Here is a 12,968-nt window from a genome sequence, read left to right as displayed (position 1 = left end):
GATGCTGTTGTATTAATTGTAGATTTTTTTATACAATGCAGTAAAATATGTTCTACATTATTCTTGTTTTCGTCCCGTATACATGATATTTTTTTCACATACTAGGTTACGGATGACTTACAGTGATATTTATTGACATAAGTTAGTACTTTTGTGTTTCTGTTTTGTGATATTCATCTACATTGCATTATTTTTGTGCAGTTATGCCGGTCTGAAATCTGCATATTTTGCTTATTTTTATTTCACTATTTTGAATTAATGGATGTAATATGGAAATGTATACGATGCTCTGGAAATTTATTGTTTCTTTTATTCTGTGTATGTTAATTTTCTAATAAAAAAGATTTAACGAGAAAAACTAAACACAAAACAAAAACCTAAACAAACAAACAATCAAAAAGCAGTATAAACGCAGGTAGTGTAAGCAGAGAATTAGGAACTGGCATTGCCAAGCATTGCTTATGAAGAGAACTAGAGCCTTTTTAGGGCCCTTTTCCACTAGAGCGATTGTGATTGCTGAATCGCAAAATCGCAAATCGCTAGTGATTTTTAAATCGCTAGAGTTGTTACTTTATCATAGAAATCACGAGAAGTATTTTCCACTACAGTGATTCGATTTGGAAATCGCTAATCGCAAATCGCAATCGCTTGCTGGAGCGATTTTTACAATGATAATGCAATGCAAATGAAAATCGCAAATCGCAATCGCATAACACAATTAATGAAAAATCGCAATCGCAATCGCTGGCGTTTGTGATTTGTGATTGCGATTGCTAGTGGAAAAGGGCCCTTAAAGCTTTTTTTATTATTTGGTTTTTTCAGAAATATATGTGAAAGAGATCCATTTAATGGGAATAATCTTATCAGTATGCACTAATTACTTAAGAACCTTAAACAAAGAAATGCTCCATCACTGGTGTGTGATACGAGGTAAATAAGTATTATTAAAGTCTAAAAACCCGTAATATATAGAACTATTAACTACAGATAAAGGAAGGAGGGTTTTTAAGAGGCAAATCGGATATTACCGCAGTAGGACAAATCCATCACTTACTTCCAAGCCGCTCCTGCCTGAGCTCTCATTATGAATAAAGTAAAGCGTATTCTCTCTACTAACTCTCATCTACAATTTAAAAAGCAATATGATATAGATTGATCGTTGTAAGAGAGGATAATGCAATCATCCGCATAGAATAAATCTTTGATACTAATCCGCCCAACATCTGATGGCAATAAATGCTGTCTTGCTGTAAATAACTTGATTTAAAAAAAAATAGCTTATTTTTGGCAATATTCATTTTTTAAATGATTTAGGCTTTGTTTGTACATTGTAAAATCTTAATTCTCTCAATGTACTACAGGTATCGGTATCTTTACTGCTGGCAAAGTGTATAACTGTTGTCTGTTCCACCCCTTTGTCTGTTGAGCAGGAACATCAGTTGCTTTCCCAGAGTGTTCTGGAGACAATAAATGACATCACAGCCATGGCAGAACATCACTGAGGAGGTGGGGATAATAACTAATATAGTGAATATTCTGTTTTACATAGCTAGAAGAAATATTTCTGATGCTAAAACCAAGATAACTAAGGTAAAAATGAGTATCCTGAGTAATTTAGTATGATCTGCTATGCCATTAAAGTATTCTTCTTAAAGTGGCTCCTTCTTAAAGTTGTCTAAATGGCCCTAAATTGGTAAGACATTTAAAACAAACATTTGTTGCTGATACTTATTGGCAAAACCATTGGCCACAGAAAAATGGTGAAATTCTCATAAAAGTGGCGATTATGCTATCTGCAAATTTTAGTTATGGATATAGAGATTCCCTGATCTTTAGAAAAGGGATGATATATTTGCAGATTACTATATTTTACAAATAGGTGCCCCTTTTGTTTACATAATTCATGTAACCACTGAGTGTCAGGTTGTTTTTTATCCTTCTAAGGCAGGGGTGTCAAACTCAAATACAAAGTGGGCCGAAATTGTACACTGGGACCTAGACATGGGCCAACCTCAATGTCTAGTGACCACCTATCTCCCTTATAAAGTTCCCAGGTGGCCCCCTCCCTCCCTCCCCTAAACAGTTCCCTGGTGTCTAGTGCTTTCCCCTTCCCTCACCCATATGGCTTGCCTGGTGATCTAGGGCTTCACCTCCCATATAGCTTCCCTGTTGGTCTTAAGTGGGCCAAACATAATGCAAAGTGGGGAAACCACTTGAGTGCCAAATTTAATGGCTCTGAGGGCAAGATTTGGCCCTCAGGCCAGAGTTTGACATGTATGATCTAAGGGGTATTTGGGACTGTTTTGGAAGTTTGGCTTTAAATGCTCCAGGCCAATTTATTTTAGCACTGTTATCATTTCTTATTTGATATATGTCCTTGCTTCTAATTAGTACTACTGTAATGTGAACCTATGCCCACTTGTCACTAGGTGGCAGTGTGAGACAACAACAGAGGACTTCTGCTTTCAGTTTCTATATTTTCTACTAGCAGAGAAAGATCAAAGCATTCCAAGAATTTACAGCATAAGAGGTTCTGCCGATAGAAGTCAAAAGCAGTGCACTTATCTCATGCAAGATATCTCTATTTAAGCTGCTAATGGGTTAAAGTAAACCTGTGTCCAACTGTTTATGGAATGAGAGTGGGAAATAAGTCATAAATTGTAACCGTCTCTTCCTGCCTCACTGAGCTGCTCCCAGCGGTCAACCATCTCAAGTCATGTGATGTTGGTGACAGGATTAATGGGCACTGGTCTAGTGACTATTAGCCAATAGGAGTGGCTTAGCAAGGGAGGAAGGAACAGGCACAATTTATGACTCAGACCAGAGTCTTACTCCATAAACAGTTAAATGGACAAAAAGTAGGGATAATAAAAATTGCACCCTGCAGAAAGAAAACACAGAGACAACAGGAGCCCAAATGGTGCAGTATGTCACAGTACCAGAAGCATGTAAAATATGCAGATGAATCTAGGGGCGCATTATTTGTGGCTACAAGCACTATTAGGCACTGCTATTTGTCCTGAGGAAGTGGGTATGCACCACGAAACGCGTTGCCAGTGCAATAAAATTCTATTAGTGCATGAATTTGTCTTCAATGAGGTAAGCTACCTCACTTTTTTCATTTTATTTGTTTTTAACACCTTTTATCTTCTCTGGGCGCCTCTTTCCCTTTTCTCCATAAACAGTTGAACACAGGCTCACTTAAACTAGAGATCTCAGGTTGTGACTCTTACATTTTATTTTGTCTTCCTGTAGATTGTATGACATAAGAGTCACAACCTGCACTGTGCACCCTAGTGATCACATCCAGTCGCTACAGATGAAAAAGCTGGCGATAATGGTATACTGCATGCTCAACTAGTGATAAAATATGGCATATGGGGTATAATTTTAATTGGGAAAAATTGAATATGAAATTAAACAATTTTGGAAAAAATTTTACCCAAAGAAAGCGTCGACTGTTCTAAAAAATATATATGTATAATTTTGATGGTATAAGTAATAAAAAACAATTGCTGTATTAATAAAGCGGCAAAGCTGAAGTGCCAAAATTGTCAGGAATCTTAAAGAGAACCTGAACTGAAAATTAAAAGTCAAAATAAACATAAATACGTCATACTTGCCTCCCATGTAGTCTACACAACAATTTCTTTTCATCTCCTACATCCTGTTTGTCCACTCTGATCAATGGAATTCTCTGTCCTCCATTTTGAAAATGGCCATTACCCCATAACAGCTTCCTGGTCAGCACACTGTTACACTGTAATATCACCCACTTGAGCCACAGGAAAATATTGGCATTACTTTGCACATTCAGTTGTAACTGACAGCAGCTGATATATAACTGAAATTAACTGGTAAATTTCAGTTCTGACACAATATTGTCAGAACTGGAAGGGATCAATGTAAGAGGAGAATGGTGAGCTTCTGAGAGAATCTGACAGTGAGGTAAGTATGTATGCAGCTACGTCGTGTTTATTTTAAATTTTACTCAGTTTAGGTTCCCTTTAAGAGGTAAAAACCCAGGAATGCGGGGGGTTAAAGATTGATATGCGTCAGTAAGAAAAGTACTCTAAGCCAGGGGCGTAACTAGAAATCACTGGGTCCTCCCTGCAACCTCCCCCCCTCCTTTCTCTCACTTTCTGCACTGGTAAACTCAGAACCATTGTTATTCATTTGGCTAGTGCACACTTCAATATGTTTCCCCATGCAGATAAAAACCTGACGGCAGTGAAGCACTGCACACATGTACATGCATGTTTCCACACATACAGCTCCCAGCCTCAGCTTATTACACTCACTCTGTACATCTCTGATGCAGCAGAACTGGCTCTGGAGACTTCTCCAGCATCACTGCAGTACACAGCACTTGGGGAGGGGTAAAGAGGTTGGGGGAAGAGCACTGTACACAAGACCCTGCTGAGCACTGAATAGGGACTGTCTACAATCTTTAGACAAAACCTTGTATGATTCCTCATCAGTGGCTGAACAGATGCCGTCGTTAAAACTGTGCAGAGAGCAGAATGTTTTTTTCTCTCCATGCCCTTAGTTGTCAGTCTCTCAGCACCGGGAAAAAAAACTTCTCCCCCATGGGGCCCCCCTGCGGTTGCATTCCTTGCAGGGTCTATTGTTACGCCTCTGCTCTAAGTGGTCATTTAGGCAACATAGTGCAAATTGGTCAGAACCATTAATTTTACAATTGATAACATCATGAAGTGGTTACAGGGCCAGCATGGCTTATTTCTTCCCCTGCATAGGACTTGCTCTGTACACATAATATGGCTAGTGGGGCTTGCACTCTTTTGCAGGTAGGCACTAGTCTGTTTTTAAGTAGCGCTGCTCATTTCCTTGCTATGTACTAATGTAATTCGTTTTCGGTCAGCTGCTCCCACTTAACAGCCATGCTTTTGGTGTATATGCAGAGCTTCTGTTTGGGTTCAAGGTGCGTTTGTAGTTCCTGGGGGGGCTCAGCACATCTCTGATGGAGGCCATTCGGAGGCGGCCTGGTGTTGCGCTGATCTACCTTTTGCGCAATTTTCAATTTTCGCTTTATTTGATTAGCCGCACCCAGGGTATGCATATACATAGGTTAGGATTTAGTTATGTTAGGCCCCTCCCATGGAGGATTGACTTCTTCGCAGTGGGAGGGACGAGTACTTAATAGGTTGCATGCAAGCTGTTAATGGAAACCAACATCCTCCTCTAGTGGTAGACAGGTCATGTGTATGCTCGGTGTGTATTCGACCCCACAAGTGGGGCTTGCACTCTTTTGCAGGTAGGCACTAGTCTGTTTTTAAGTAGCACTGCTCATTTCCTTGCTATGTACTAATGTAATTCTTTTTTTGTCAGCTGATCCCACTTAACAGCAATGCTTTTGGTGTATATGCAGAGCTTTTGTTTGGGTTCAAGGTGCGTTTGTAGCTCCTGGGGGGGCTCAGCGCATCTCTGATGGAGGCCATTCGGAGGCGGCCTGGTGTTGCACTGATCTACCTTTTGCGCAATAATATGGCTAATGCATAACAGAAATGAGTCATTTTAATTTGTAAAACCATAAAATAATAGTGAAATATTTAATGGCAAAATTACAATTTTAATGCAGTTTTAAAGTTTTTTTAATAAAAAAAAATTGTTAAAAATAAATTAAAATAAATCAGTTTATGATCAGAAATGGTATTGTACCTGGAAGATGACTATCCATGCATAGCCAATGTTATCAAAGTTGATGGCACCCTTGTGGGGGTTGGTGTTGCTGGTGCGGCAGACATTGTAGTACTGGTTCCAGTTGACACACATGCCGCTGACATTGAACTCCTGGCGAATGGAGTTATAATAATAATAGTCCTCTTTATCTAAGCAGCATTCGTGGCCTTTGTCCCTGAGAGGGGGGATCTCGTGGCATCCCATAATTCCATTGTCGCCCGACAAAGAACAAATAAACGGCATTTCATCATCTTCTTCAGGCTGGTAGTAAGGTGGCAGCGTGATGTCCCCTTGTCTGTGACAAAAGAGAACTTAGAGTGAAGATTATGGAACCAACAGAACAGAAGATCGTCATACGGAAGTTACAATTTTCAAAGAGCCAGAAAAACTGAACGTACAAAAATAATATCAGAATAAGTCCCCATACTACTATTTAACCTTTCCAGTATTATTCATATAATCTCAAGCATTACAAATGCCTACTAACTACCTTTTACCACTGTTATCTAGTCCATTCCCCTATACACATTATGTAGTTTACACCAACCCATTCCTTGCAATCACCCCCCTACTATAACATATCACTAAACACTATTTTTGAAATACTGTTCTTATTACACTAACTAATAATCCATTTGTATCTTTTTATGGCAACATTTATAGCTATGCCTCTGTCTTTTGTTTACAGTTGTTTATTCCCTGCTTATTGCCTGAAGAAGTGGGCTGTGCCTGCGAAACGCGTTGCATCTTTGGGGTATTTTCAATAAATGTGTATATCTATATATTTACAGTCCTTGGTGTCTGCTTTAACGGAGGCGAGTCCACCACTTCCTCCCAGCAATTTTTTTTAAATTTTATGTACTTTTATCCTTCTGGTGCCTCTGTACTCCTACCAATATATTACAAATGAGATTGAGATGGATTAATTTATTTTGTATTGATGATAATAGATCGTCAATGAATAGCTAAAAACTGCTAGTGTAGACATGTGATTTTGGCCAGTCATTGAGAAAGTTTTTGGCTACAGTGGGTGTTCCCCAGCTAGTAAACAGATTCTCAGTACCACACCTCTTAGCAGCACAAGGCAGAGGTGAAAAGGGTTGGGGAATCAGCTCTGTGGTTGCTTCATATGAGTGATGATGGTAGAGGGGAGGAGTCTAAACTAGAGACCTAATATGCTCAGTACAATTGACAGGAAACGGAATTATTGGACCCAGCCAACTAAGTACTGAAAATATATTTATTGCAAAAAAGTCCAGATATGCAATACACAAAAATTCATACATGGCTTATTTAACTACTTTAGGACCACGCTAGTTGAAATCTATGCCCTGTTTTGATGGCTATCTGGCTGGCAGGGCATGGATTTCAACCTACCACCGCTGCGCGCATCTGCCGTTTTCGTCGCTCCCACCACTCTTGATGCTGAATCTTCCTGCCACAGCTCACTCACTCTGCCTGTCTCTATGAAGGCAGAGCCCTGTGAGCGGGTCAGGAGACGATTTAATTCGCTCCCGGCCGTGTCTATCAATGTAAGCAGCTCCCATTGGCTTACATTGATAGACACGGTCAGGAGCCAATGAAAGTGACTCCTGACCGGCTCACAGGAACTCTGCCATCATAGAGACGTCAGAGTGGGTGGCCCAGGTTCCCAGCATGCGGTGTGGATGGCGGTTGCGGTGGGTATGAGTGGTGATTCATCGGGATTCCGACGTTTCTGAACCAGCGGTCTACAGTCCTTAAGGGGGCAGAGACCGCTGGTACTGAAATGGTTAATAAAAAAATATCCTATTAAAAAAATTGGGAGACCAATCCACGCCCTAGATTCTGAAACTTTATCTGTAATATTTGCACTAATCATGGGCATAACTACAAATCATGCCCCCCCTCCCAGCAAAACATTGGTGGGGCCCTCCAATATTGACACTATTTCCCTTTTTTACCCCTTTTGACCCTCACAGCCTGGAGGCCCATCTCACAAGGGTCATACAACCAGTGTGGACATCATAATCTTCACATCCATAACAAGTGTAGCCACAAAACCCCTGATCTAAAGGATGGACCCCTGTATCGGAGGAAGGGAAGCTGTAGTCAGGTTTCCTTTACAGCTTTGCTCCCCTGTAGTTACGTCCCTGGCACTGAAAACAGATACTTTCTCCTTTTACATGCAGCTTCCATCTAGAGACACAGGTGATGTGCTCACCCTAATAAGGCACAGTATTTGGATAGAACCTCTTTGTTGTATCATTGCCATAAAGCTTTAATTGCTATTTGCTCTTTCGTGTCAGGATAATCTGAAATCACTGGGTTTATTCAAAAACCTTATCTGATTAGTTTTCTCATCGTACTTATTTTCCACCCTAGCAGCAATAAGGAGAGATAATTCATAAGATAAACAGATATGGGCCTCCATTAACTTTTCTCCTAAGTTTCCTCCCACTTGAGAATTTTGAAACATATAATTCAAATCACCTTTCAACATCTAAAAATTGGGAAGGAAAAAAAAAAATGGTAAAAACGCATTACCAAACTTGTTTTGAGTATTGTATTCCTTGCTGGAGCCTTAAAGGAATACTGTAGGGGGTCGGGGGAAAATGAGTTGAAGTTACCCGGGGCTTCTAATGGTCACCCACAGACATCCTGTGCCTGCGCAGCCACTCCCCAATGCTCCGGCCCCGCCTCTGGTTCACTTCTGGAATTTCAGACTTTAAAGTTGGAAAACCACTGTGCCTGCGTTGCCGTGTCCTCACTCCCGCTGATGGCACCAGGAGCGTACTGCGCAGGCCCAGTATGGTCTGAGCCTGCGCCGTGCGCTCCTGGTGACATCAGGGGAAGCGAGGACACGGCAACGCAGGCGCAGTGGTTTTCAGACTTTGAAATTCCAGAAGTGAACCGGAGGCGGGGCCGGAGCATCGGTGAGAGGCTGCGAGGGCGCAGGATGCCTACGGGGGACCATTAGAAGCCCCAGGTAAGTTCAACTCCTTTTCCCCCGACACCCCTACAGTATCCCTTTAAGGCTGGTTTCACACTTAGATGTATTGCTTTAAGTTACGTCATGTCGCATCCCATTGAATAAAGCATGCTGCCTGCAACGCAACTCAACATAACACATCTAAGTGTAAATCCAGCCAAAAAGATATTTATTGATTTTATTGATTTTAACAAGATCTGAAAACATCCCCTGAAAGAAATCTCAACACAAAAATTAATTGGATATAGGCCAAGGGCCCTGACGAATGTACGACTGGTAATATTTTTGTCCACAGGCAGTGTAGCCCACACTGCGCAATTCGTGAGACCCCCAGTACATGGGTAGGGAGAGAGTGTTGCTATGGTAATGCTCATTACAATACTTGCTTAACGAGGGATGCCGTGGCAATGCTAACATTACCCCTGTACTGTGGGTCACGCTAATTTGGCAAAGTGTGGTACTCTGCTGCCTTTAGTACCGGTAATATTATCCTGCATTACCTGCACACAAAAATATTAAAGGCACTTTCTGCATCAGGCCAAGTGAGAAACAACTAATGAGCTAAAACTCATAAGGGGCCCCAGTCAATTAACTTTTCTCCTGGGTTTTCCTTTAGAAGATGTTTTCACAGGTTATCAATAATTTACCTTTAAAGCTTTAGTAAGAAAGAAAAACAAAAGTTTGCTTTCCTAAAACAGAAAGAATTTGCGATAATTCAGGTTGGGGTGAGCTTGAGATGTCTCCCAGAGCATCACTGCTGAATATATGCAAATTAACCATTGTTACCCTTAGAAGCTAAACACACCTCCAGAGCCGCTGGAATGCAATGATGTGTCAGCTTGTTAATTTGTACAGAGCCATAATAATCCAACATGCATACAGACTGTTTCGGATTGTTTGATCCTCATCAGTGCATGGCATGGATTACTGTGGCTCTATGCAGTAGGACTTGTAACACAGAGAGGTACAGACTAACCAGCAAGCTCATGGTGACCCAGAACTCATTGGAGTGTGTAAGGGACTACAATGGTCCTAAAAGCCCCCTTACTAAAATGCTGAGAAAAACAAAAGTTTGCTTTCTTAAAACAGAAAGAATTTGCAATAATTCAGGTTGGAGTGAGCTTGAGATGTCTCCCAGAGCAACACTGCTGAATATATGCAAATTAACCATTGTACCCTTAGAAGCTAAACACACCTCCAGAACCGCTGGAATGCAATGATGTGTCAGCTTGTTAAATTGTACAGAGCCAGAATAATCCAACATGCATACAGACTGTTTCGGATTGTTTGATCCTCATCAGTGCATGGCATGGATTAATTTGGCTCTATGGAGTAGGGCCTTGTAACACCGAGAGGTACAGACTAACCAGCAAGCTCATGGTGACCCAGAACTCATTGGAGTGTGTAAGGGACTACAATGGTCCTAAAACCCCCCTTACTAAGATGTTAAGAAAAACAAAAAAGTTTGCTTTCTTAAAACAGAAAGAATTTGCAATAATTCAGGGTGGAGTGAGCTTGCGATGTCTCCCAGAGCAACACTGTTGAATATATGCAAAGTTTGAAAGAAAGAAGTAAGAAAGAAAATACTCAAAATCATTTTGATATTAAGTTTTTAAATACACTATAGTACGTTTAAAAATAAAATAAAAAAAATAGAGGAGATAAAAGACGATATCATGGTCAAAAACTCAAGTGGAAAGTTCATTGAATATGGAATGGAACGAGAGATAAATCATGAGTTAAGGCAGATAAGGGGAGGTAATATATTAGATAAACAGATAAGGCAGGAATAAAAGGATAATTCTGAAAGAAAGCAGATATGACCCTCAATGCAATTAACTTTTTCCTCTTAGTTTTTGTAAGGAAACGCGGAAATGCCGCCGTCTCTAAAGGTGAGGCGGCTGTTTCCGCGTCCAGCATGGCGTCACAACGCGGAAAAAACGCTGCATGCCGCATAAGCAGTGCGGCGGAATCCGCATTGGGAACGGCGGAATCCGCATCAGAGGCGGCCCCCGCACTAGATACATTGCAGAACAGTACTGGTGTGGCTGGGACTGATAGTCCACCAAGATTCAGACTTACACGCGCGCGAGCACAGAGGCAGAGTTTAAATAGCAGTTAGAAGGGTGTCGGCTGACCAGCTGGGTCAGCTGACAAATTCCACTGCTCTCATTGGACCAGCAATTAGGGAGGTCCTGGAAAGGTCCTAGAGTATATATACTGCTGGTTGTTCACTTGCTCTTTGTCTGGCGTGCGATCACATACGTGGGAGCACCCAGATCCGTAGTCAGATCCTAAAGTGTGCCGGGACCAGCTGGAGCTGTAATCCTACACTTAGCTAGATATTTGATAGCTAAAGTACTAGTTTGATTGTGATTATATGTTATGACTTTTGCCTGCCTCGACTATCCTCCTGAACTCTGAACTTGTACCTCGATATTTCTGATACTCTGTTGCCGAACCTCGGCTCGTTCCAAGACTCTGTTTCTGCCTCCTGATTTTGTACCCCGATATACCTGATACCCCGTTGCCGAACCCTGCCTGTACTTTGACTCCGCCTTTGCCTACTGTATTTGTACTTTATCTGTCCGTGTGTGTACGACCTGGCTTGTCTGACCTCGAAAACCGACCTCACGATTGGAGGCGGTTCCCAGTCCTGTTAGTGACACTTCTTCCTGAGTGTCACTCTCGGACTTTCCTTCCTACTGTCAGTCTGACTCCTCCCGTCTTGGAGAGCTCAGGTCTGCAGAAGGAATACGTGCAGTTCTCCTTGCTGCACTGAGGCCTAGGCCTCCTAGTGTTACTGTTACACCAAAACACTACACTCTACTCAGGCGAACAGAGGTTAGTTTGTATATCGGATTATCGGTGAGACTGCAGATCACTTATAATCTGGTATATATCTGTATTTCCGGCGATACTGCAGATCACCGGTAATCAGATACTCTCTGCGCCCACCGATCGTTACAGAACGCCAGACCCAAAAAATGCAAATGGACGCACATACTGACCGTCTGGGCGCACTTGCCACTTCGGTGGAAAACATCAACCAAGTGCTGGGTAGCCACAAGACTATGATTGATGTCCTGTCAGGCTCTGTGCAAACCCTCCAGACGTCAGTTGATTCAGTGCGATCCTCTCCTAGTACTGACATACGTATGCCTGTACCTGATAAATTTTCCGGCCACAAGTCTGACTTCCGGAATTTCAGGAGTAGAGTGTTATCGTATTTCGAGTTGAGACCCCGATCCTCGGGGACTGAGACCCAACGGGTCACCTTTATTAAAACTTTGCTGTCTGGTGACTCCCAGTCATGGGCATACAACCTGCCTTCTACCGATACTGCTCTGACCTCGGTAGAGGAATTTTTTAAGGCCATGGCCGTAATCTACGACGACCCTGACCTTGCTGCATCCTCTGAGCGGAAGCTCAAACTTTTACGGCAAGGCAGGGGTCCAGTCGAGGATTATGCGGCCGAATTTCGTAGGTGGTCAGTTACGGCCAGGTTTGGCACTTATGCCCTGTTAGATTACTTCCTGTCTGGGTTGTCAGATGAGGTCTCCGACCTAATGTTAAGCCAACCCGAACCCAAAACAGTCGACGAGGCCATCTCATTGGCCATTCAAATCGACCGTAGGCTACGCCATCAGAGACAGACTAGGGGCAGTCATCGGCTTAGGCCGACCTCTTACACAGTGCCTCCCGCTGCACCCCTAGTAACTCCGTCTCCTTCTGTCTCATCATCTCCGGTCTTGCCTCCACCTGAGCCGATGCAGATCGGTCGGTCTAAATTGACCCAAGTGGAGAGAAGACGGAGATTGTCGGAACAACTGTGTTTATACTGTGGTGAAGGGGGGCATAGGGTACGAGACTGTCTCATTAAGCCTAATAAGGATAAGCCGGGAAACGCTACCGCCTAGGAGTGATAAGGGGTGACACCCTAGGCGCCCAGCTCGCACCCCTGAAAGAAAGACGATTGCTCCTCCCCTGTACGATTACATGGGGGGACAAATCTGAAGCCACAGAGGCCTTTATTGATTCAGGCTCCGCGGCTAACTTCATGAGTTCCGAATTTGCAGAGAAGTTGGACATTCCTCTCACCCCAGTAAAACCACCTATCCAGGTTACTGCCGTGGACGACTCCCCGTTACAAAGGGACCGTCCGCTGTCCCAGACACCAGAGGTGGAAGTCATTACTGGGGTACTGCATAGGGAGAGTTTACGTTTTTTTGTGTTACATATGACCACCTCCACCATTGTCCTAGGTATGCCTTGGCTGCAGCTTCATTCGCCACAG

The 12,968-nt window shown here is 42.5% G+C and overlaps 1 protein-coding gene across 2 annotated transcripts in view; it reads right to left on the bottom strand.

The window, feature by feature from the left end:
* Nucleotides 1-12,968, bottom strand: part of CACNA1I (calcium voltage-gated channel subunit alpha1 I) — a 614,989-nt gene that overhangs the window by 389,545 nt on the left and 212,476 nt on the right. For both annotated transcript variants that reach the window (XM_068252020.1, XM_068252021.1), the window contains one exon: nt 5,680-5,995. In XM_068252020.1, the coding sequence (XP_068108121.1) occupies nt 5,680-5,995 (316 nt within the window). The remainder of the gene's footprint in view (nt 1-5,679; nt 5,996-12,968) is intronic.

Source organism: Hyperolius riggenbachi, chromosome 9, assembly GCF_040937935.1.
Source record: "Hyperolius riggenbachi isolate aHypRig1 chromosome 9, aHypRig1.pri, whole genome shotgun sequence".
Classification (NCBI taxonomy): Eukaryota; Metazoa; Chordata; class Amphibia; order Anura; family Hyperoliidae; genus Hyperolius; species Hyperolius riggenbachi.
Note: the sequence above shows the minus strand (reverse complement) of the source record. Positions and strands in the feature narration are given on the sequence as shown.